General features: G+C 41.3%; 2 protein-coding genes across 15 annotated transcripts in view; one reads left to right on the top strand and one right to left on the bottom strand.

The window, feature by feature from the left end:
- EIF2AK4 (eukaryotic translation initiation factor 2 alpha kinase 4) overlaps positions 1-14,423 on the bottom strand; it is a 40,618-nt gene extending 26,195 nt beyond the window's left edge. For 10 of the 12 annotated variants that reach the window (XR_005933845.1, XR_005933844.1, XR_005933846.1 and 7 more), the window contains exons 1-12: positions 14,190-14,423; positions 12,190-12,305; positions 10,915-11,017; positions 8,140-8,313; positions 7,215-7,295; positions 6,557-6,705; positions 4,197-4,312; positions 3,014-3,171; positions 2,051-2,586; positions 1,562-1,671; positions 860-1,017; positions 110-522 (exon numbers count right to left, since the gene is read on the bottom strand). Coding sequence is in view for 8 of the 12 variants with exons in the window: in XM_041128428.1 (XP_040984362.1) it covers positions 110-522; positions 860-1,017; positions 1,562-1,671; positions 2,051-2,586; positions 3,014-3,171; positions 4,197-4,312; positions 6,557-6,705; positions 7,215-7,295; positions 8,140-8,313; positions 10,915-11,017; positions 12,190-12,305; positions 14,190-14,342 (2,267 nt within the window). In the remaining 4 variants the exon portion in view is untranslated. The remainder of the gene's footprint in view (positions 1-109; positions 523-859; positions 1,018-1,561; positions 1,672-2,050; positions 2,587-3,013; positions 3,172-4,196; positions 4,313-6,556; positions 6,706-7,214; positions 7,296-8,139; positions 8,314-10,914; positions 11,018-12,189; positions 12,306-14,189) is intronic. The other 2 variants (XM_041128422.1, XM_030034034.2) reach the window with 1 other exon arrangement.
- Positions 14,424-18,627: 4,204 nt separating this feature from the next.
- Positions 18,628-25,932, top strand: part of GPR176 (G protein-coupled receptor 176) — a 45,883-nt gene continuing 38,578 nt past the window's right edge. The window contains exons 1-2 of one of the 3 annotated variants that reach the window (XM_030043624.2): positions 18,628-18,913; positions 19,269-19,799. In XM_030043624.2, the coding sequence (XP_029899484.1) occupies positions 19,571-19,799 (229 nt within the window). In that variant the 5' untranslated portion in view covers positions 18,628-18,913; positions 19,269-19,570. Of the gene's footprint in view, positions 18,914-19,268; positions 19,800-25,932 lie in introns of those variants that run through there. The other 2 variants (XM_030043634.2, XM_030043644.2) reach the window with 2 other exon arrangements.

Genomic DNA, 25,932 nt, shown 5'->3' with positions numbered 1-25,932 from the left:
ATGCAGTGAACTACCTCAGATAACAGAAGTGAGAATGATAAAAGACACAAACTTGGAAAAACCAAATCTGCTCATGTTCCCTATAGTGCCAATACTGAAGCCTACTTACAAAAATGAATGTGAAAACACGCCATCACCATCATCATCGTCATCGCTGGACTCCTGATCAGCTCCACTGAATTTGTTGCTGGAGGATCTTTCACATGAAGTACTCCACTCAACTGAACTTGTCAAAACTGGAGGAGGAGCATTAGCTTCCACATCATTTGTCTCCTCAGTGGTAAGGATGAAGAGACCAGATGTGGTGGGCATTCTTTTCTCTTCAGTTGTTTCAGATGATGACACAGTGGGAACAGGACTTTCATGTTTTTCTATCCAAGCATTGTAATACCTCACAATATTCTCATGGTTCAAGCGGGAAAGTAATGTTACTTCCCCTTTAATCCTCCGAAATTGCTTGCTGGCAGGGTTTATGCGGATACGTTTCACAGCATAATAGCAACCATCAAGTTTATTTCTCACCTGCAAAGTTCAAATAAATCTGAAGTCAAATGCTTACAAATGCCTTACCAAGTAGAGCCAGAAGTAGAATAATTTCGTGGAAGAGGAAGCTTTCCTTCCACCTGAAAAATGACTAGAATTCAAATGCAAGCTTCCCCATACTGACAGGCCTCTCTCCAGACTCACAGTAACCTCTTGTAAAACTTATCAATTCCAGAAAAAACACACAACACAGGCACAGCATACTAGAAGATAATAAATAAAACCATGCAAACACTGAGTATATTGTTTTGCTTCAGAGAAAACAAACACATCCCCAAAAAGGATTCCATAGAGGGAAATAATTTTTATACCATACCTTGACAACTGCTCCAAAAGCTCCTTTGCCAAGTAATTTTAGCTCTTCGAACTCATTGTAGTAGCGCGAAAATTGTCTCTGTGTTTCTGTGAAGAATGAAGCGCTGGATATCTGACTGCTGGGTACAACTGTCTCAATGCAATCTATACCTGCTGAATCTGTAATGAGAATATCAAAGTTACCACCGTGGATGGTATGGGGATAAGGCACAAGGGACTGTCAAATAAGCATCAGGAAGAAGACAAAACCTAAATAACTTCAACTGCAACGAAAACCTGAAATACAGAAGTGCTCTGCTGTGTAAGCTCTGGTACAAGCACAAACCTTAATACAGTTTTTAATTACTAACATTAATTATACTGGACAAAGGAACTGATTTTAACAAGAACATAATGAGGGAAGAAGTCTCATTGCAATGGCATCTGCCAAGGACAAAGTTAAGTGTGACATGTACACCATGCGTGAGGTGGACGAATTTACAGGTTTAATTAAAGCATCAGCTTCTTCTGCTGATGAGACAACAGCAGTCAGTCCACCCCAGCTAGTCATCGATATAGAAGCTAAGACCACACTAGCCTTTAAGTTAGTTAATGTAAAACACTTGTGCAGCCTTGTGAAGCTCTAGCACAGCTCAATTTTTCTGTTACTGCAGGCACGTAGTCCGCTTATTTAGCGAAACATGGAAAGAAGCAAGTTTCTTACCATCTAGCTTTTCTTCAGCTACAGGTATTTTCATTCGTGGAATGTTTATAAAACTATGTTGTAACAACTGCTGAGGAGTCCATCTTTCCTTATCTTCCAAGCAAACACATCTGTTAGCAAACCAAGGAGAGAACTGTTCAAAGACCCATTCTATATTGGGACTAAATATTCAAAGAGGTCTCCTTATATTTAAGAAATTATCACTTTTATCATTCAGATGGGAATCAGAAGCAAAACCAGACTAAATGACTTATCCACAGTGACACACAAAGTTGGTAGCAGAGCAGAGAAGAAGAGAGCACCACACCTATTCTCCCGAATCCCAGATTAGCAGCCTGAGCCATGAGGGAACAATCACCTCTTCTCTAAAAACCGTAACTAGCGACACAAGGGGGTTTAGCTGTTCTTTCAAAAAACTGTTCAAGACTACAAAAAAAAAAAAAAAAAAAAAAAAATCAAAGACAAAAAGATACAGGAATGCAAACATACTTTTCCAGAAAGTCTTGGAAGTCAGCAGGTAAATTGGTAGGAACAGCAACTGGATATTCCTTGGTTACTTGGCCCTGGCTGAGTGAAAGCAGAAGCAAGCCCAGACTCCATACATCTCCTTTTTTTCCAGGTTTGCTGGGAAGACCATCCTCACTAAAACGAACTTTGGTTTGCTCAAAAACATCTGCTTTGCAGATATCAGCTAAGCGCTTGGAAATGCTGTAGTCTGTCACCTTGATGTTTCCTTCAGCATCTACCAGGATACTGGACGCACAGAGAACTTTGTGTACTACTGAATTATTGTGCAAGTAGTCAAGAGCTGACAAGATCTGGGTCACATAATGGCGCAACTGCTCAACTGGAACTGGAGTCTCTTTGTGCAAGTATGTAGAAAGGCTGCAACCACTTATGTGCTCCACTAAAATGTCCACCACAATTGAATCATCCCGTTCTTTAAGGTTCATACATTTATAATGTACTATGTTTGGGTGACTTAGCTTCATCAGTGAGCTGAATTCTGTTTCTGCACCCTGAAGCTGTTAGAGAAACACAACATAACATGCATTGTGTCATATCTCACAAACACACCACTACTAATATATATATAACATATGTAAAACACATATAAAATATGTGACATTCTCACCCTTTTCTGGAAAGGAAGTATTGCACACAAGGCACAAGAACAACTTTGGTTTCTGCCAGGTAAGCCTGATTTCCCTCTTTCTTCAGAATATTATTTTATTTACGCATACTTGCAAATACACTTTCTTGCATCTATATTATTTTAAATGAAATCCTGAATACCCCAATATACCCATCATCTTCTGTGGTGCAGATACTCTAAATGCTAGCATTTTCAAGCTCATCACCACCCTCTGAAGTTTAATATAAACTAGCAGCCTCAAGAAAAGCATTGAATCCCACCTAACCTTTAAGCCAAATGCAAAATATGGGTATTACCTGTTTCTTACACTTCTCAATCTTTTCTATTTCATGCGTTGTAAGAAACCTTCCCATCTTTTTTTGCCAGTGCAGAACCCACTCATATATTAAAACAAAGTCTCCACTGCGAATTTCCAAGGCATTGTAGAGTGATTTACCAAGCTGTTCATCCTTGCCTGTACATAAAGACAGAGAAGAGGAACAGGGCTGCTTCTGTTTCTGAGGACTTGACAAGAGCTTCTGCAAATGCTAAATGAACACCAGTAAGCCTGCTTTCTACACTTTCAGAAACACAAAGCTACTTACAACTAAACAAGATCCATACCTACATGGTAGGTATGGAAAATATCAGGTGTGATAAGACTGAATGCTATGTAGCAGTAGTCAAATGAAAGCAATAACACATTGGCAAAAAATTACTGCACGTTTTAAAGAATTTCAGGTTTTAATAAATGAACACTCTTCTTGCTGATTAAACGCTGAGCTCGACACACAGTAACATTAATTGTTCATCCTCAAACTGCAAAATAATAAAGTTTTCTTTGCTCCAGAGACTTTCAGGCTGTTCATCCTACCACCAAGGAAGTGCTATGTTGAAAATGAACAATGAAAACATTTGATGGTGCATTCATATGGGCACTTCATGGAGGCCTTTTGGCTCTGAAAGTCTCCTATCGTTGCCTATATTTATGTTTTCACTAAACCCACGGATTTTATGCCATTGCTATCAGCGGCAACGGAAGGAGAGTAACTATGCATTTCTAACCCTGTGCTTATCACTGGTTTTGCATGTTACTGAAAGCTAAATGACTTCTTGCTTGGTTGCCATGTGTATCTGACAAGCTAGCTATTTAAGTTTAAAAGCAAATAGTTTTCAGTATTATTTTAGTTATGTAGAGAATACAAAATGTTGAGAAAGTGGGGGTTTTTTATGGTATGGCTATTCGGTTATGTAATTGTATCTGGAGAAGCAAATTTTTACTTAAAATAGTCCTAAGAAAATATAAAATATTTACCACAGACTAACTTTTCCTATTACTCTCTCCCACTCTCTTGACTGTGAGATTTCACGATCCACAACAATATTCTCTCCACCCTTGCTGCTTGTACCTGTTAACATTGTTTAAGTTCTCCCTAAAAAAAACCAACCCCCCCCAGCCCAAAACCCAGTATTTCAAGCTGCAATTGTAATTTTGCTTACCTAGACATTTTCCTTTATGGACAATAAGTTGTCCAGCACCACTTGTGCTGAACTTCAAAACTTCGTAATTTCCAGGGGACTCTTCGTTATTACTAACAGAAAGCTGGCGTTCTCGTCTGCAATGTGAACAGAATGTTTTTCTCCAACTCAAAGATAGTATTGTTGCAGTCCCTAAAGACATCAATTCTGCAAGAGGATTAGCTTTCAGAGACTTTTGTATCCAATAATAATATCCATTAATTTCAAAGATACTGAGTTAGTGCAAAGATACATCTCTGATTAGAAATCCAACATTTTAGCAGCAACATCATGCTGCACTGGGTCTCTATATTCAAAGCCGGGAATTGAATCCAAACCTGAAAACTTCTGCATCTTAGGATGACACTCCCAGTTGGGGCTGGGATGGGGGGGGGGGAAGTAAACATGCTAGAGGCTCTGAAAAAAACCTAAGTTTGACTTGATTTGCATTCTCTTTCAAAACATTACAGAAAGCAAATATATGCAATTCTGGAACTTCATTCCAGCTTTAGCTTAATTATTTTTCCCTGACTTAAAATGGGTTCTCCATTTGCCTCCTTTACTACTCTAAACTCCTCCTTCAAGAAAAGGGAAGTTTTGCAAAAACTTTAAAAGCAAGTATGATTAGGGTGTTTGTTCCCACATGCATGTACAGAGCTCCATGTGAGATCAGAAAGAACTCAAGACCACTAACCCAAATCAACCTCCATTACTTCTTGTACAATCTATTTCAAAATTAATAGAAATACCACCACTGCAAGAGTATCCTCCACATCAATGCAATCATGTATAGAGATCACAGGAGTGTATGAAGAGTAATGTAGAAGCTCTTTCAAAATATTTAATTTATTAAAAAAATAAAAAGGTAAAAAGCGCTACATAGAAAGGAGATGCCACAGGGAACTTCTTACAAGTGCTGTATAAAGAAAGATACACAAAGGAAGCATCTGGCTTTCTGAATTCAAATACATTTTATAAATGAAGTTATTTTACATTTTAATAATCATCCAAAAGTTTGTGTCCCAATAGCCAAAATTTCAGGCTTCATAAACAGATAAAAATACAGCACCACTCTTCTTGTGAAAAGAGACTCAGAAAACTAAACACGTCTAGCTTTTGCTTAACTCTACAAACACGGCATCATGAGAAGTTTCAACGTTTCAAAATCCTTTTTGATTACTTTCACCATTGTTAAAATAAGCAACTCTGCCTTTTTGGTGTTTTTTTTTGTTTGTTTGTTTTTTTCCCAGATAAGAACAAAAAATGTAAGAATTTGTGTGGAAAGTTAATGTAAGTCCATTGTATGTGTTCTGGATTAAAGCATAGTAACAAACCTTTGAGACAATTTTCTTGTTCCACAAGCGCAGATAATGCCTCATTTTTTTTACACTAAGATTAGCAAGAAGATAGGAAGATAGATTTATGGACTATCAAACACTATACATAAACAACTGCCAAATATGACTTGGGATAGGCAAAGGGAAGAGATAGCAGCAAGAGTCAAAGTAGTATAGATCAAAGAACTTCTGCGTCAGGTATCTATCAGGGTTGCTGATAAATAACATGAAAACAATTTTGAAGCCTACAGACAAGAGAAAACCAGGAATGCACTATTTCCATTAAAACAACAGTCCAAATAACAAGTCATTGGCACAATCTGAATCAAAACTAGGAAAATTAATACCAGGGTATCTCCACTGTCCTTGACAGTTACCTCAGCTATGGACACAGGAAAGGGTAGGAAAAAAAAGAAAATAAAAAAAAGAAAAACAAAAACCCCAACGCAGCTATATCATCACCAATCCTAACCTAGATGAATTACATACCAGCATAAGAACCCTCCAATAACTCTAATCTTCCATCCAATAAGTTACTCTGCAAATGCAATCAGCATTATCTGATTCTCCAACAGGGAACTTTACACTGGTGTATCTTTACAGCAAATGTTTTGAGATGAATATAAGCTTTAATTTATTGTGCTAATCCAAAGCCTTCATTAACTGATTTAAAATAATTTTTTTCTGCAATTGTCAACATACTGCGTACTTCAAAGAAACTAAGGAAGCCCTGACTATATCTTCCAATGATTGCCAAATACCCTTCCAAGTTAAACTAAGGGCCAAACTGACTCTCTCAATTGGAAAGTTTCCAAGTTATCCATAGCACATGAATTAGTTAAACCATGCCAAATGAAGAGGGGGAAGAGGTGGTGGTGGGGGAGAGACAGATCAAAATGAACAGCTGAGCAACACAGTGCATTACTCTCTTGCCTTCAAATTTCACTTTGAAATCTAATGTTCTGGGGAAAACAAAAAAATCCACATGCAAACTGACATACTTACTTTGAACGTCCAGATGAATTTGGTCGGTGTTTATTATTCACTCCATGTTCCCAACAGCTCCCATTTAAACTGGAAGTAACTCTGTATCCTGCAGTCTCTCTCCTGTGAGAATTTTCTTGACTTGTCAGAGCAGCTATTTCCAAACGTTCCTACAAATCAGGAAAAACACCGGAGTAAATACAGAAACTGCTCATATCCTCAAAATATGTGAGTAATTGACTATTATTCTATAAAGTCACCAAGATCACAGAAGAAATAGGTTTTCATGAGAAATGCACATATGAGGCTGAGGAAGAAGTGCTAAGATTCAGAAAGTACATTTCAGCACTGTCCACAGGCAGCAATGCAAAGATTCTTTACAGTGAAAACAGAAACATTAACGTACTAGCTTTTTTCTATGTCTGATGGAAAATATCCATCTCAGTACACTTAAGATACTAATATATTAAACTATGTTCCCTTACAGTTGATTTTATTCCAGAAATAAACCCATATAATTAAGAACCTATTTTAGTCTAGATCTATTGGAAGCACAGGATGAGAAAAGATGTCCAGGACAATTCAGTCATGTAAACCTCTCAAATTTTTATAAGCATATGCTACAGTACCGGGAAGAAGTTATTGCAATGGTTTTTGCACGCCTGCTTAGAAAGAATACCTGTTTGGCAATCTCTTTCTTTTTTCTTTCTTCTTTTTTCTCTTCCTCCCTCCTCTGAATCTCGTTCAGGATTTCACGTTGCTGAAATGAAATTTGGTGCTGTTAATTGATGCAACAGTACATGCAATGCAACTGCTAATCTTACTCTAAAAAAAAAGCTATGATGCTGATTTTTCAAGAGTGTTATAGAGCACCTGTGGATCTCAAAATAATAAAAAAATAGAAGTCAAATTAGCTCTCCTGAGGAAGTTAACACCACCAATTGTACAATATAGGAGAATGGAGTTGTAGACAAAAGAAAATTACTTCTACTGACAGACCCGACAGTACATTTTCATACATAGGAAAGATAGAGGAATAAGCTAAAACATTCTTTTAAAAAACAGAGCTATTCTATGCATATTCCCACAGTGTGGAGACTCCACACTACTAGTCTCTGTGAGACTTCAATGAATCCCCTCGTCTGTAGTGAAGAATGTATGCGGGTCCAAGGTCTCTTTAGATTAAATTTATTGCACTCTAGAGAAGTCTGTCATACTGAACATTCCAGTCACCATATGGGTGAAGGAAAGTATCACTACCTATATGTCTCACTAATACTTCCTAGTTTAAGATGGAATGCGCTTAATATATACATCTGGTTACACTTTTGTATAAGGTCCTCTTTGTAAGTGATTTTCATAGGATCAGGAATCAACATTCAGGTTTGTTTCAGGCATAAATATTTCTCAGGGTTAAAAACACATCATTAAAATATTACAACTGCAGCAGCAGATAGTTCATAGTACATATTGATCAACTCATGGACAGGTGTAACAAGTTAATAATTCACTAAACCCCACTGCTATGCAGGATGATTTAAAAAATCATGATTGTTTATGTTATTTCAAGAATACAGAGTTATTCACACTTTAATTTCTCTTACCTCCTGCTCCTCTCTTCTCTTAACTTCTTGTGCCCTACGCAATTCCTCCTGAGCCAGTCTTTCTTGTTCTTTTTGATGATTTTTTAGCATTTCTTCATGAAACGACTTGGAAGGTGGTTTATTATACTCACTGAGAAATGACTGCACGTGGTTGGCAAGTTCAAATATCATCACCTGAAAGAAAATAAATATGAATGACACACAGAGTTCAAAGAACAAGTAGATCACATAGTAAAATGATACCCAACTCAAAAAAGCAATACAGCAGCAGCATGACTGCTGATTTTGTTACTTATCAGGGAGAATTTACCATATTGCAATATTTTTTGTCAGAACTACTTATTAATAAACTGCAACATGAAAAATCCCTGACCACAGTAGCAAAGATGGCAAAAATTACTGAAAGACAGTCAAGTTCAAACATCTTTTTCTAAAATAAAAATAAAATAAAAAAAAAATTCCTTTTCTCATCTTCTTTTAGCCACATTTTTCTATTCACAAACATGTTTATGACATATGAGCTACAACAGAATAAATCCTTTGCAATTGTCTATTACTGTATCTACTGCTATGAAATAGTTACTTATTTCACTGCTAAAACGAAATCCAATCCTTCCTCTGCAAACAAGCCCTCCCAGTTAGAACTGTAAAGCCACTTAAGGCATTCCACATTCATATAACCACAACTACTAAAATAAGAACTGCACTGAAAACTCAGCTGAATTCTGCTACATGGTTTGCAAGGTTGGAATAAATTTTCAGTTACTGTTTACTTGAACTGGGTATGTACTGATGATCTATTGACCTGTCAGGACTTAAGCTTTCATCAGTTCAGTAGCATCCCTTTATTAATTCAAGAAATCTATAGCGCTAATAGACCATCGCATCTCCAAAATTAAAGAACAGTACATCAGAAAGATGCATCCCAGCAGTCAGCAGCACTGAGCAGGATTTGCACGCATAGGTGGGAGAACAGCCAAACTAAATTGTACCACCTGCCTGTAACAGGCTGACATTTAGAAGATTCTCAAACACCGAATCCCCTGCTTGAAAGTAAGACCGAAGCCAGGAGGCAATTCAGAATAGAAAGAATAGCACAATATGCATATATCTGACATGTGCAAAGTAAAATACCTTTCCCAGGTTACTATTCAGAAGGCAAGGTGATCATGCATGTATAAAAAAAAGGAGGAATCTCAATAATTAAAAAAACACAAATAATCTGCTGTTCAGTTTGACAGGTAACTAAGGTATTCTCTAATTTTCCATATTGCAGAATACACTTTATCAAAGAATACCTGTCAAGGCAGAGAGAACAGTTATCTCCCTTTCCCTGCAGAGAAAGAAATTCAGGACTGTACTGTGTATGTCATTCATCAAAAACATGTATCGTCCATGTAACTCACAACTGTATCTACACATTGCTGGAGCAAGCATGATTCTTGCTTTGGAAAATTAACATTAAGAAAACCTATGACACATTTGTAGCTCCTTTCAGTGAGATCAGAAATCAAACTGGGATTTAAAGCCCTACAGGCCAATAGCTATCCTGGGGTCAGTTGTGAGCAGACTGAGTATATATCACATGATTTAGTGGTTACTTAGAGAATTTGAACCTTGGATTTCCTATCAGTTGTCCACACCACAGTCATTACAAAAAAAAAAAACAAAATTCCAGAAGACACTGTTAAACTGGTAATTTCCAAAAATACTGAAAAAATTGAGGAAATTCTTGGTTATTGAACAGAATGAACAAAATATCTGCCAAAACCAGTTCTTTTGAAAGTATCTGCAGAAAAACTGGCAATCAAAATAGAAGCATAGTATGCAAATGGAAAAAAGGCTTGATGTGGCAAGACTGTACGACAAGCAACCCCTGTCAAACCTGTAAAGTTGACAGGCTTAGGAAACTGAAAGCAGAATATTATCTCATTTCAGCATATAACTTCCACAGCTGTGTATTTCTCACTTTTAAAAAGGCAAAATGAGCAAATCAAATGTGTTCACCTGTAACATTTCCAAATAGTGAAGAAACATACTGTAAATTCTGCTTTCACCAAGAATTCAATGTTTGCTAGTAATTATTTGAATCATTTCAGTCCTCAGCAACAATGGAAAGCTATTGTTAATAACAAACATACCTGGGAACTTATAAAATCCCTTAAAATAGATACAAGTTCTAAGCTTCATATGTTTTTCCATCTTTCTCTTTTTTTCCTATTTGGGAGGAATTCAAGTATCACTATTCCTACATACAGTAGGAAAAAAAGGCACAACGGCATGGAGTGACTGTGCTACAGCCACAGAAGTCAACTGTTTAGCTGGCGTTATAACTAAGGTCTCCTGCCCTTCAGTTCAGCATTAGATGAACGAGATCACACTGAAACACTTCCCATGTAATTGCTGTTTGCTTTGACAGGTATAGCCACTTAAAATATTCAAATTAATCTGAAAACTGCAGAAAGCTCTTATTTTTAGAGTCAGTATTGCTCTTCATACTGTGAAATAACTCTGAGAATAACATGAACCTTTTTATCTGCCTTTAAACAGGGATAAAGCTTGCACTATTTACACATGCACTGTATTTTAAGAGCGTGCATAGTCTGAACTTTCATTAATTAGAAACATTCTTAAGAAAGAAAGTAAGTCTCTCTCCTTTAGGAGCAATGCAACTTATACTTCCAATGTGGATGTATTCCATTATATTATACCACACATGTTTTTAGAACTATTTAGGTCCAGTGTATATTTCTCAAGGAAGTGAAAAGCTCTTACCTCTCCGCAGCGTTGTTTTGCCAGTTGACCTAGTCTGGATTTTAATTCATTTATTTTCTCCTTTGACAAGCCTTTTGAATTTTTTAGTTGTATTTCAGGGACACTGAGGGACAGCAACAAAACATAAAAAAAATCCTCATCAGAAAAACTGAGTTTAAAAAGCAACAGAAGGTTGATAAGAATGGTGGGTGAGGGAAAAGGAACGGAATTCATAGTCAATTGGCAATTAGTCAATGCTCAAATTAGCAGTATATAAATATTACATATACAGTATAGAATAAAGCCAGAAATACTGTTTTATATTCCCTACCATCAAATTTTCTGGCTGCAGATTACCTGTCAGTTATACTTAACAGGAGAACTACCAAAGAAACCCTGCAGACTCTTATAACTCAGCTCTTAACCAGTAATTTACATAACAGTCCCTGAAAAATATTACTAGTATAACATTTAGGTGTTTCAAATTTATTTATCACCACTACGCAGGTTACACAAATCTAAAGAAATATATGCAATAAATAAGTAACAGCTAAATTTAAAGCATGTTTAAAATCAAGTAAACAAGTAAAATATCTGTAGTTACGCTATCTTAAATAAAAAAAAAATTAGAGTAGCTGCTATGTTGTGTGCTACAGGGTGTAACTGAGCTATCACTTGGTATGGAATAACACTTCCCTTGTACACCACTCATGCCAAAGCACAAATGGACAGGCTAAAGGGAGTTACGCTTTGGACACAACCAGTGGCATAAGGACTGAAGAAAATGGGGCACAGAGCAACACTTAACCCAGAAATTACTTGCCAACCCAAAATGCCGGGGGATTGATCACCTGCAATTCTTTTTACATTTTCTATGGAGCACTCTTCCAAAAGGCTAATCCAGCAGAAAACAGAAACAGCAGATACAACTAAGACAGCAGATTGCTTTAAAAATGAAGATTCAGTCCCTACCTCAGCAGGTCATGAGCTGAAAAAGTTTAAAAAGGGCACTAAGATGCTAGCAGATACACCCGTGTTTATGTCTCTCCAAGCTACAAATTGTGGCTGCAGTCTTGCACTGACAAATGCATCCCTATTATTCTCCATTGCACAAAAGACCACATCTAATTCAGGTGCCAAATTTTATAGTTGCCTATTATAAAATACCACAGGCTTAACAAATACTGACATGCAGAAAACAAAACTAAGAGTGATAAATAGAACTACATGTTTTTTCAGCTTACACTTTACTATGGAAAACAGAGAAAAAATGGTTATATTTTAATGTTCACTCACGTGTCAGGGTAGGTATGTGGACACTTGACCCACAGATCAACTTTGGCATATACTTCATTATCACCAGTCAATCCCTGAGGACGCAGAACTAAATTAATTTCAGGTGGCTGTCGTACCTAAAATAGAAAACAAAACTTTTTATTTAAAAGGGTTTTTTGGTTTTGTTTTAATGAAAGCATACAACTCTCGCAACCTATATAATGGCAGAATTCAGGTTAGACCATCCAAACCATGAAAAAAAAATATTAATTTATTGACATTGCTCAATGAGTGAACTGGTTCACTGATTATTACAGTTTATCCCATATATTTTTAGAACTTTTTCTAATAACTGTAACTACACTTATCTGAAGAAGAATTCAGACTGAGCAAAACCGAGGATTTATAATAAAACTCTTGTATTCTGCTTACTGTAGACTAGTAGTAGGAAAATGTTAAATAAATGTAACAGGTTATTTATGGAGTATCACAAATTAAAGCATTCATTACAATACTGTTTCTTTTGTACTTGTTTTTAGATCACTAACAAACACCAGTCAATATATATGTTATTTTCTGACGTGGCAACAGACTATAACATCACATCTACATACACCTTGTCTAGCCAAACAAATAATGGATAATGGGTTTTATGCCAAAACCAGAAATATAAAAAAGTAGAATTTTAACGAGTATTGCCCTTCCCTCCCCATCCTGTTCAAATTGCTTACTCAAAATCAGCATAAAGTAAAACATGCCCATGTAAACATTCTAAACTTTTCCTTTTCAATTAGTAAATTAATTTTTTTTTTTTTAAATAAAACAACCCAGACCTTAGCAACATGACAAACAGGGAGGGAAATAAGACCACGCAGACTAACAAATATGGGAGCAGGTTAAAAGACGGTCACTATCCCCTCTATTTTCCCTTTGCATTTCCAGCAGGGAAAAGAACAGGTTAAGTTGAGAGGATGTCAGGTATCAGTATAATAGTGACTGAGGTCTGCAACACTTCTGAAAACCCAGCAAATTACTAACAGCGTTTGCATCAAACGCCATGAAGAAAAAAAAAATTAAGTTCAGGTTTGTAGCAAGGGCTATGATATATTTTGTAGAAACTAAAGACAAAAGAATGTAAAAAGAAACGACAGTAGCAGTGAACTTGGGGAACTGAAAAGAGTGATCAGTACCTCCAGGTACAGGAAAACAGTGCCACAGATGCAGCTGGAAAAAATTTATCAATTAGACATTGTGGACCCGACAGAGAAATGAAAAAACAGTAGTGAGTACTAGACCTGAGCGTTAGTTAGTTGTAATTAAAAAAACCCCAAAAACCAAACTATAAAAATTAAAGTATTAAGTTATCATGGAAAGAACCACGGTTTGCATAAGCCACAGCATACAATAAATATGCAAAGATCAGCAACATGTATACCGATGAGATGAATCAATTAAGCAGGTATTTAACTAGTCGGTTAAGGGACGAATTAAGAGGCAATTCTGAAAAAATCTGACAACTAATTAAAACGCGAGTTACACGCACAGCATTAATTATAGCGCGAACGCATCGATCTAGAGGATTAATTGCACAGGCAGTCAGTTACACGGCTGCCTACCGAAGGGGGGGAGGACAACGGGCACGCAGCAAGAGGCAAGATGCGCCAGGCAAGAAATCCAAGGACTCGACCCCAGCGAGGCAGCACTAACACGGCTCCCGCCGCCAAGGCGGGCGCCACCGGCCACCCAGACCCGCCGGTAACAACAGGGCCCGCTCTGCCTCCCGCTGCTTCCCCTTCGCCCGGGAGGAGGAAGAACGAGCGGCGCTGCCTCTCTAGCCATTAATGGGCGCAGGGAGCGGTAAGAGAGAGCAGCGACGAGGCCGCCGCGCTCGGAGGAGCCAGGCGAGGGGCAGCCCCGCGCCTGCGGACAGCGCGGCCGGGGCAGGGCGCCCCAGACCCGGACCCCGCGCCCGGCTGGCTCGGCGCAGGCGGCGGGCCGGCCGCGGGAGCGCCGCTCGCTACCTTCCAGGCCTGGCTCTGCCGCAGATCCTGGAAGTCCTGCCCGTAAATGGACTCCAGCGCCTGGAGCTCGTTCTCCTGCCGCAGCTGGTAGCTCTCCGGCGGCTCCGCGGCCACCTCCGCCGGCAGCTTCTGCGCGCCGCTCGCCCGGGCCATGTCAGCTCCCCGGGCGGGGGCGGGCGGCAGCCATGGCGGGCGGCCCCGTGGCAGAAGTGGCAGCGGCCCAGCGGCGGCCGCGCTCCTGCACCGCCCCCGCGGCGGCGGGAGGAGGAGCAGCCGCGGGGCCGCGGCCGCCCGGCCCCGCTTGGGGCCCGGACGTACGTCCGGTAGCGGCTGCTGCGGGAAAGGCCGGGGCCGGTCCCGCAGCCCTCGCAGGAGCTGTGTGCCGGGGTGCGGCGGGCTGGCGGCGGCCTCGGCGCCGCGTTAGCCCCGGGCCGAGCGGGGACGTGGACCCGACGGCTCTGGGCGGCCTTTCTGGGGCTCTGCCACCCCGTGAGGGACCGCGACACAGTGCCCGCCGGTGCCGCCGTGCCCTGCTCAACCCCTGCGGCCAGTCGTGGTCCCGCCTGCCTCCTCCCAGAGACCCCTTCCTCACAGCTGTGCGGGCCCAGAGTAGCTGTGCCTCATAGAATATCTCAAGTTGGAAGGGTCCCATAAGGATCATCGAGTCCAACTCCCTGCTGCCCGTAGGACTACCTAAAACTAAACCACGTGCCTAAGAGCGTTGTCCAGACGCTCCTTGAACTCTGACAGGCTTGGTGCCATGACCGCTTCCCCTGGGGAGCCTGTTGCGGTGACCAACCACCCTCTCGGTGAAGAACCTTTTCCTGATGTCCAGCCTGATCTTCCCCAAGATACGCCTCCAGGTGTATCTGCAGATACAGAGATATGCACCAAATATGACTAGTTACTGTGCAGATTTTTTTTTGGTAGACCTTGAGAAAGATTTGCAAAGGGGAGAAAGAATCACAAAGTTCAGAATGGACTTCACGTAGAGCTGGGGCAGGATCTAAGTTCACGTGGAAACTAAAAAACATTTCCCCCAATTATTGCTTTGACGACTATGAGGAGGTGGAGCACAAGCAGCGTTAGTCTTTGGCTGGTTGAACCGCAAACACAAAGTGAGGCCAGACCCTGTGAGCACCCCCTCAGCCCCTGGGTCTCCTTGGTGGGACTTCCCAGAGAGAGGCACTGGAGGTCCTCAGGGGAGCAGCGGTAAGTGGAGAAGAAAATTTCTTGTTCATCAGGCGCTTCATGTGGTAACTACTGAACAGGAGGATCGCTGCAAGATGTTGTAGCCTTTCAAGTTTTGGGATCTTAATGAAAAACCCCCAAGTAAATTCATACATACAAGCTTATCTATTAGGTGTGTAATCCCCAGGCAAAGAATGCTACAGCAGTCTGTAGCTCGCTACCATGCACCCACATACTATACTTAGGTGATTTCATTTGTTAGGAAATGTAGGAAACAAGTGTGGTCCACTGAAACTGAATGAACTGAATCTTGTTTTCCTTCTGCCTTAAACCTAGTCATGTTCATACCAGGATCCCCATTAGTTATAATATCTTTCCCCTAAAGATCAAATTCCGTCATCTTAATTGAAAACAAAGTAAGTTTCAGGGCCATACTTGCATTATTTTAAATCTCTACTGTTGCAGTATAATGGACTCAATTTTTCTTTACTTTTGTAATTGCATGAAACATCTTCTGATGCTTCTCTTTATTTTACTTACAAGGTTTGTATCAATGGAGTTTTGGTGATCTTTACTTTACTCTCTGACCTTTGAGTACAGACTTTTTGTTATAAACAGACCACTTAAGGAGGGACTTACTCTAATGAATAGTTTCTATAGCCCTCAATTTGTCCTTCGGAAATGGAAAGCTTGTTACATGCACACTTTGTTTATTTTTCTGTTTCACTTAAACTAAATATGTATGGTCCCAGCTGGGATTAGAACTTATTTAATAACTGGTAGTTTCATAATGTCACTACTATCTAACCAAACCCAAATCTTAACTGTATCACTGTTCTGATCCTGTTCTCTGTTCCTTACCATGTCTGGGAATGCCTGGAATGTGCCTTTAGTGGTAGCATTTTTCTGTCTTTTTTTTTTTTTTTTTTTGGTGGGAAATGCATGACTAAAAGCTGTGTAGTTTATCTAGCAACAACAGAGATCTCCTTTTGCACAGCCAAATGCGACCTGGGGCACTGTAATTGTCCACTAGAGTTTCTTACGCCTTCTTAGAAGTAACTGCTGTATTTGACCCACTGGTGCCATTGGGTTTGCTCATCTATCAATTTGTATACATAGTCTCTCTGTATTAAAGACTAGAAATAAAAGTTTCTAGGCCACAGATTCATCTTCTCTCCCACACAAAGGCACAGCAAGAATTGCCAGCTTGTAGATATGATGCAGTAAGTAATCAAGAAACTTCAGTAAAATTTTCTTTAACAGAAATTATGGGTTTACACTTCCCAAGCACTTTGTGTGGGGCTTACAGCCCAGCATGTGGAAACGTCTCCTGTGTTACACTGCATAACAAGGGGTGGGTCAGGTAACGTTATGCATTGTTAAAGCTGCCTGACTGTTCCCGTTCTTTGTGACTTGGCAAAATTTTAACCAGTTGGGATTAAATGTTCTAGACCAGATGTCTACCTCAGGCTATTTTATTTTTTTCTCTTAATTTCTTCTACAATGATTCATTGTTTCCAAGAAGAAAGCCAGAGAAAAATAACATCATAATAAAAACATTCTGAAAATTTATTTTAAAAAGTCTCGTGTACCCCAGCAGAAGTGTGAAGATTTGATGGGTGAGGGGGGAGAGATGACATTTTTCAGTGCTGTAGCTTTGCTAGCTAGCCTTGTGAAAACCTGCATAAAGTAAACCAAATTATACTATTTGAAGGGAAAAAAAAAAAAAAAAAAGAAGTATCCACATGCTCCACACAGATTTACTGGAGTACAATGAATGTCACTGAAGAGTCCACCTGCCCGCAACATGTGCCACACTGCATCTGGACAGAAGCTTCCCTTCTAAAATTTAAGACAGAATTAAAAACTCTCATATCCCACAACACTGAAATTTAATTCTAGCCATTAAAATTTAACTATGTGAGATGTGAGAGTGTGCTTTCACTTCCCCACGTGCACTGTAAGGGGAGGTGAGTGTCCCTAGGTGAAGTGCAGGAGAGAGGGGAAGGGTCCCAGAGTGGGCAACTGAAGAAAGGGGAGCTGTGTGAAGGAAAGTGCCTTGCAGGCAGCTGGGAGGTAAAGGGAGGGGAGGCGGTCAGAGTCCAGTCAGAGAGATTGGCCAAAATGGCCACAGGAATGCTGAGGGACCAAAAGGAGAAGAAGCCAATTCTGGAGACCCAGGAAACAAAGACGAAGGGAAGGCACAGTGGAAGCTGCTGACTATTGCCTGGGGAAGGTGGGAAAAAACTGGGACTGGCTGGACAAGGTGAATGGGTTGGGAGTAGGGGTGAGAGGAAAGGGTAGGAAGGTGAGTGAGCCTGGGGCCAGGCTGGGAGTAGGGAAGAGACATGAATTACTGGAAAAGAGCCTGGAGCAACGAGCTGAGAGACTCACACTCCCAGAGGAGCAAGAGGAGGCTGCGAAGGGCAGGCCCCAAACACATGGAGGTGTGACGGAGATTTGGCGAACAGCCTCCAGGGCCTGCGGTGGGACGGAGTGGTGGCAGTCCCCTGTTTCCCTGTGGTCAGCAAACGTCTTTGAACCCATGGCAGAGCCCTCAGCTCTCTCCTGTACCATCTGAGCTCAGAGGAGACAGGACGCAGATCACAGAAATGCATTTTGACAGTTTGGGGTCCCTGAAAAAGCCTTGCTGTGCAGGGGTTATACTCATGGTTGCTGTTCTTCCAGGGGGCACTTCCAGACTCACTGGGCAATGGCTGAAGAACCTTTTTTGGCTGAATTTTTAACTAGCCATCCTCCCAGCAATCTTCAAATTAAAAAGCAAACGTGCACCCACTATATGGGTCCACACTTTCTGCACAATTAAACCCCATACTTCTTACGCCTACAGAGGAGCTTTCCCGGCCAATTAGGTATTTAAAAAAAAATCCATTTTAACAAATAAAACTTATATCTAGAAATTAGGGCAGTCTTTTGAAATTCTGTCCTCAGAATTACGGACCTGTTTAGAAATTCCGCCTCCCAGACGGCGCTTGCTTACCGACGACGAGCTGCGGTCGCAGGGCGGCCCTGCCCGGCTGCGGCTGCTCGTCTGCCGCGACAGGAGCTTCCCGCCTTCCCCAGCAACGCCCGCCCCGCCGCCCCCGAGCAAAATGGCGGCCCTACGCCCCCGGCTGAGTGCCGCGGCCACGTGATGGCGGCACCCCCCGCCCCTCGGGAGGGCGGCGGAGGCGGGAGCTCGGCGTCCCGCCCCGCCGGGCCACCGCCTCCCGCGGGCGGCGGGGCTTGGCGGCCGTCTGCAGTGTGGAGTGGCGGAGCCGCGGGCGGCGGCAGGGCAGCTCCGCGCCCGGGTCGGGATGTTGGCGCGCGTACGAGCAGGAGTGTCTCCGCCAGCCGCGCTTGGTGCGGGGCGCGCTCAGAGCGGGTCACGCAGGATCGTACGGAGGCTTTTTGCTTCATTGGAGGCTCGGGTGCCCCCCGCCTTGGGATTCAAAACCAAATTAATTTTCCCCGAGAAATAGCTGGAGTGCACTGGAAGCCATTGAGCAGTCGTTTGCTTCTCTGGAGGCTGTGTAGGGGTCTTCTTGGCGCCCAGCGTCGCGCAGAGCAAGGAGGGACGCGGGACGGAGCCACGTCTCACCACAGGAGGAGTGGGCAGAAGGAGAGACGGGAGTGCTAGGAGATGTGCCACGGGGAAAGGCATGTCTTTCCTCTCTCAGGGTTGTGAGAAAACCTAACGCCAAGGCTGAGAGTGGAGTGGGGAGAGAGAGAGCTTGTGGTCCATCAACTTTTCCAGACCGTTTTTAATGTATAGTAAGGCCGTGTGCGTGCGAGCGCGTATGTGGCGGGCGTGAGGTGACCTTCTGGCGGGGTTAGGAAGATGAGCCACGGTGTGGGCTGTAATTTCCTCATTCACGTTCATTGCAGTAAAACATGCTGAGGAAACGCTGTGGTACTGTGAAGCAAGAAATATGGGACAGCTAATCGCAAGGAGGAGCCTGCTTTATTTTCTGCTTTTCTTTACTGGCTATCATGATTTACAAGGTAGAAACGTGAAAAGCCAACCCTGCTTTCCGGGACACAGAAATGTGAAGATGCCTCGGAGTGTCAGAAATGGAGCTTTATCCTCAGAAGCACCTTTTTGCCTGAGGGCTCCGTTCAGTCGTTAAAGGCAAGGGCTCAATAACCTGTGGTGATTAGGTGGCAGCAAGGAAGGCAGGAACTTGGCCATGGGGTACGACAAAGGCTGGATCTCGAGGAACGAGAGCGAGCATGCCCCGTACCAGGCTGTCACCAGAGCTCTGGAGATGAGGAACTCCTCGGCTGGGCAGATGGTGTGGCAGGGTGGGAACAGCAGTGAGGCTGGTGCCGCGGAGAGCGAGGAGCACGGCGAAGAGCAGACCTACAGGCATTTCACTACCACGGTGCAAATTGTCATTTTCGTGGGCTCTTTGCTGGGTAAGTGAGTGTTGCTGGAGTTTTTTTGTTGATATGGTTTGTTTATCCTTATGGTCACGGACTGCAGACCAAACGGTAACTAACATCGTTTGCTGCTTAGTGACTCTTCTTTTCGCGTTTTAGGTCCTCAGGTGTATGATTTCAAGTTCCTTGTGGGTTTTTGATGTGTAAAAGCTGTTACTATAAAATGCCATTCATCACAGATGAGAACTGGTACATTATACATTTGTATTGCTTGGTAAACTTTTCCATCAGAATTTAAATGGGCAAAAATTAAATGGGTTGATTACACCCTTATTTTCAACTGTAATGGGATCTGTTCTCTTTACCATAGAAGAAGGGTGTGGAGTATTTTAAACAAGTTTTACTTAATTTCTGTTTCACACTGCAGTAGTTCTGTATTTGTGTCCTGCAGCTTTTAAATTAATCCTTTGGAAGTACTTTATGCTTTACACTTTATGCTGTAAATATGTATAACCTTGTGCAATCCTGCGTACTTGTTATCCTTCAAGTAGGAATCATAGACTTTAGATATGTGGTAGTAAACTAGTAATATATTGCCATAGAACTTTACAAACGTGTGTACATATGTTTTCTAGGTGCTTATAGTATGTTGTTTTGTTAGGAATACATGGGCATTTCTTAAAAAAAAAAAGCAAAATAAGCCTTATGGTGAGTCAAGTTAGCACTGTTTGGGAGATCAGTAAGCTAGATTTCAGTAAAATGCCACTACTATCTAAATCATTCAAAGCTGGTTACCGGAAATGATGAGCCTTTTGACACAAGGCTTGACTGAGAAAGTCTCCAGCTGTCTTAGGAGAGTTCAGCAGGACTTTGCTGATGGTCATTGGCTCTTATTATCAAGGATTTGTTTTTGTTTTTCCTGTTCTTGAGTAATGCTAAAATCCATTTCTGTGGTCATGGTAATTAATTCTAATATTGATTTTTTTCTTGGTAATATTTAATATCACTTAAATAATTTCTAAGAAGATGGTAAGCATAGTCTTGGAACAGCGTTGAGCTCTGGGCTCAGTCAGTGATACACTTATATTACTGTAAATCACTGAGTCTTTTGGCCTCAATTATTCCTCTGTGCAGTGGAGGTAATCCTCTTGGTTCTTGCTTTTTTTCTATTTAGTGCATAGGTAGTGTGGGGAAGGGACTCTCTTTTTCCATATGTTGGATAGTGCCTGGCACAAAATGGTAGCCAGCAAATAGTGTCCTAAAAATAACAAGATGAATGTATTGCTGTTCCCTCTTTACTGAATGGAAACAAAGCCACAAAGAAGCTGAAGCCCCGATCCCCAGAAGGTCTTAGGGTTTCGGTGCCTGCATGCTCAGCCCTCATACGTGCCAGATGTTTTGCTTATGCATGTGCTGCACGCTGTCTCTGCTTCAGCAGGGGAGAACAGCTTGATATTTACCTCATACTTAGGCTTGCACAAATGCCGTTAATTAAGTTTTCCTCTTCATTTGTTCTCTGCCATGGTCCTTAGAGCGTGGGTGGCATCCAGCTCTTTTCTCCATCAGGTGAGCCCCTCAGTTGAGCTGCAGAATAGCAGTTCTTTGGTCCAGTGAGTCTTGGGTTCCTCTTTGCAGAGAGGAAACCCTTCAAGGGGAATTAGAACTATCATTCCCCCTAAAGCATGAGATGGGGGGCACTCTCCTCAGAGGTAGGATATGTGGGTTTGAATCCTTTCAGGTTTGGGTGGATGTGCAACTTGCACATCCCACAACGTCAGTGCGTGCTCAAGCCACTTTGCTATTGAATAAAATAGCACTACCCTTTTAAAAGGAAGAAATGATTTCTACTTCCAGCTTGAAAAGGAACAAACATATATGCCTCAGTCTTGATAATGAATACTGGGGTCTGACATAAGCAGCAGTCTACAGCATGGAGAGGTCCAGGTCCTACAAGAGGCAAGAATCACAGTCGGGGTTGTGAATTTAATTTGGGTTCCTTCTGTGCAGAAGAATGTGATAGTGATAGTCAGTTGTGAGACAGATGTATACTATGTTTTTTTTCTCCTGTTTAAGACCCTTATTTGAGACCTGTGGGGAGACTTGTAACAGTAGGAGGAATTCTTGTGTTAGTTTTTGCTGTGTTGTGAAAGGATGGTGCTATGGTGTTTCATGATACCTGCCGAGGAAGTCAAACTGTTCTTCTTTATGGTTACTTTAGAATACATTGAAAGCACATCCTCAATTTATTTATTTATTTTAGGTAGCAATAACAATGATACTAGATTCTAGAATTTTTGTCTTTAGAAGGGATTATGTAGTTGTCACAAGCTTGCCAAAGCTTGAACTTGGATGTGACCTTAACATGTACATCAGAGGATCTAACTGGTAGAATCAACCAGAAGTATCAAGAAGAGGCTTGTTAACTGGCAGATTTTTTTCCTATCATTTTTTGTCCTCATTTGTAGCAAGTTTTCATTGTTAAAAATTTCTGATTTTGTAAAGAATCAGATTATTCCAAGTTTGGAATGGACAAAACCATAATTATTAGTCTAAAAATCACTTATAATTTGGGGCAGTTAGAGATGAGAGTACTTCAGATAACTTGGTCATGAGTTACTGAGTTAATGAAGCTATAATGTGCTTAAATGCTACAGTTTTAAATAGCTGTTCATGTGACTTTAAGTCTGCACAAACTTCCTACTGTTGCTCTTCCACTGCTTGTGTGGAAGTTCTCACTTAGCAGACTACCTATGATTTTAATATTCAAGGACTGAGAAATAGGATGGGGTAAATCTGCATCTCTATACTTTGAACCCAGCTGGTACTACCTGTTATGCACTCCTTTGGCTGTAGCCTACCACAAGGTTTCCGCACAAGATGGGAGGCATTGGAGGGAGGAATTTGGTCAATTTAGTTACCCTGATCAGCAGTTCGGTTTGCTTCTATGAAGGAAAGATTTGCAGTATATTCAAGACTTGCAAGCCATTTCTGTCTGTTGTGCTCAGCTGAGTGCATGAACTGGGGAATTCATCTGGGGAGCTTTAAATGCTTTGCACATGTTGATGAACTTATTTACCAAATGCACAAGGTGAGGTACCAAGTGAGACTAGAAGGTCTTGTTAATGTTGTCTTCCTGTGCAGCTCCATGGCTGGTAATGGCAGTTCTCACAGTAATGGTATTTCCTAGCCTGTAAGCTATCAACTTAGGGCAGGGCTAGAACAAAACAGTGAAAACGCTTGCCAGCGGTGTTTCTCGTTCCACTGTTTGAACTGTGCTAAGATCAGGGAATGTGGAACATGTTACAGAAAAAAATACAAGCGTGCTGAGCATCAGCAGAAGAACTAGGAAAAGACCCATGCCTCTCATTACCACTTTCTTTTCTGATCCACACGTGTACTTCGTGCTCCCTGAAACCACGACAGAAATCAAGAGAGTGGGTGCCTCAGGAACTCTGGAATGACAAGTGCATGTGTAGAGATGTGTTTCTGGTGTGGGGTCAGGTGACTTGCACTCAGTAGTCTGCTTAGGCCATAGCTGTGCAGGTACAATATGATTAAATCTGTTGCTTCTACGAAAAGTTATTATAGAGAATAGAAGCCAAAATAATTATGCTGCTTCTGTCAACTCTCTTATATGAATGACTGTTTTTTGGACCCCTCAATTGCCCCTAATTGTCTTAGCAAAAGGAAAGCTAATGTGTTGAATTTCTGTGTGTAATGCAGCAACTTTCACTACCTTAAATATGAGGAAAAGTGAAAGGCACCAATGGGGAGAACTAGCTGATTTTACTGGCTGCTGGAATGATGCAGACAGGAGCAGTGAGTGTGACATGAGAAGCAACACAAGCTGTCAGTACTGATTCCCTTCGGTTGACTTAATTCTATCTGGTAAAAGGTGTCAAGAGATTTGAGCTTTGCATGTCCTAACGTGTTTTGAAAGGATGTAGAAGTCGTCATTGGAAAAACAAGAATGGTATAGATTTGCTTTGAGATTGATTGCTTCACTTCCACTAATCCTGCACAGATCTATCTGCTCTGCGGTCCCCTGTGTGTTCTGCCTGACTCAGGTTAGATAATTTTTTACTTCCTTGTAAGAACTGTAGGAACTGTTTCATTTTGTCTAACCTGTGTTTCAGGCCAGTTCCCTCTACCTGCCACCAAATGGATGTGGCTAAGATGACGAAGTCAGGATTGCTTGCGTAAGTGAATGATGATTTGCAGTCACGGTAATACTGGCTAAGGTCCTTAGCTGGCAAATTCAAATGACTAGTATCAAAGGGTTGGTGTTGTTCATGTGAAGTTGATAAAAGGAAGGATAAAATAAACTTTAGAACTACTGCTTTGTCAAATTACTAAAGTTTTGAAGATGGAAACCATATTCTCCATCCTCATGACTTTTTTTGGCATGTCACCCTGTTTGTCTCAGGGTTCTTGTTGCAGAGTCTTTCTTCTGAGTCGGTCCACTTCACAATGTTGTTCTGTCGCCTATTGCCATAGTAGCAGAGCACCATCAGTGATACAAATTCATAACAAAAGCAGAGTTTTTCATGCAGTTTCTAAAGTTGCTCCTCTTTGAGCAGGAGTAAAGTTCTGCTTGGGATTTCTTTTTCTTCTTTAAATCAAAAAAAGAGATTTGATGAGTTTTGCTGATTGTGTAGGGATTTATTTAGAAGAGGACTGACAAGTACCATTTGCATGGTAGAGAAGGAAAATCTGTAGTGTTCCCATGTCCATGGGAAGTTGGTTCCTCTTGCTGGAGAATGGTTAGGCTTCAGCTTTTGTATCATTTGTTGTCATCATAATGGTCGGCACATCCCAGGGCAATCCAGGGCACTGGTGGTTGTGCCCACGACTCCCCCATTATGCTAGCTTGTCTGTACCTTTGCCATGTATGGATAGGGCTTGTTCTCACAGGGCGAGTTGAGGAACCAGGAAGTTCAGGAGCCTTTCAAGGGGACGCCAGTTTTTGTTGCCTGCTACTGTGGCAAAGAGAAGTTTGTGATTTGACTGACTGAGATCAATGGGCCAGGAAAGTGAGACTGCTGGCTTCTGCCATAGTCACTAACAGACTGGGAGCTACATCTGGCTGTGCAGATGTATCTGCGTTGGCTTTACATATAAGAGGACCCTAAGGTAAAGAAATTTCTGTCATTTGAGAAGCATGCTGCACAGCAGTTCTGTTATACTGCCCTCGGAAAGTGTTTCTTGTTTTTTGTTTCCCATTCTCCCCCTTCTGAGATCTGTGTAAACTGGGTGCATTCTAGATTTTCTCTTGTTCTCTCATTGTGAAGACCATAGTGAGATGGAGCTCATGCAGTGATCTTACTCCTCCATTTTTGGGGGGCATATCTCAGGCTGTTTGGGCTTCTAATGTACAGAGCATGCTGTGAGGATCAACTACAGCATGGCAGGACTGCAACTAGCACTGCAATATGTTTCAGTAATGCACAGCAGAGCAGCCAGGCTGCAAAGGGGATCAGCAGTGCTGTTGGTGTTACTCACCACACACTCACAGTCAGAAGAAATAGAGGCTTTGGATCTTTCAGTCTGAGGTCGGAGGAGTAGAGCAAAGGTTATAGGTTGTTTTTCATTGGATTTAAGAATTTAAATTTGTAACCTGAAATTTATAGTATTTTTTTAATTCAGATAACTTCTTCCCTCCACCCCCTCCTCCAGCATGAAAAGAAAACAGCAAAAAGCTCTAGTATATTCCTGGCTGCTATTCAAAAATGAATTAACAGTTTATGAAAATAGAGTATTTGAACATGGTAACTGTGAAAAAATATTAGCTATTTGATTCAGAAGAATGTGGAGTTACTGCTTTTACTCTTGTGGCTGTCACTGGTTTGAAAAAGGTTACATGTGGACAATGACTTTTAAATAGGTGACAACTTAACTGATGAATGGCAAATCAAAGAGGCTTTTTTTTTTTTAAGGCTTGGGATGACATAGGGCTCCTTTTCAAAGCGAGTAAATAGCTTCCTTTTCATCAAAGAAGATTCTTGAGATTGGATTTGCAGGGAATACAGGGATAGAGCAATATTGCTCTACAAAGGATATTTTTCTCTTGCCATTAGAGGTAATCAATCTGCAGAGACTAATTATTATTTTAGCACAGCAACCAAACCTTTGACAGAAGGAAGAGGGAGTATTACTTCTGAGCTTTGGC

Source organism: Aquila chrysaetos, chromosome 2 (assembly GCF_900496995.4).
Source record: "Aquila chrysaetos chrysaetos chromosome 2, bAquChr1.4, whole genome shotgun sequence".
Classification (NCBI taxonomy): domain Eukaryota; kingdom Metazoa; phylum Chordata; class Aves; order Accipitriformes; family Accipitridae; genus Aquila; species Aquila chrysaetos.
The sequence above is the reverse complement of the archived record's forward strand: the minus strand, read 5'-3'. Positions and strand labels throughout refer to the sequence as shown.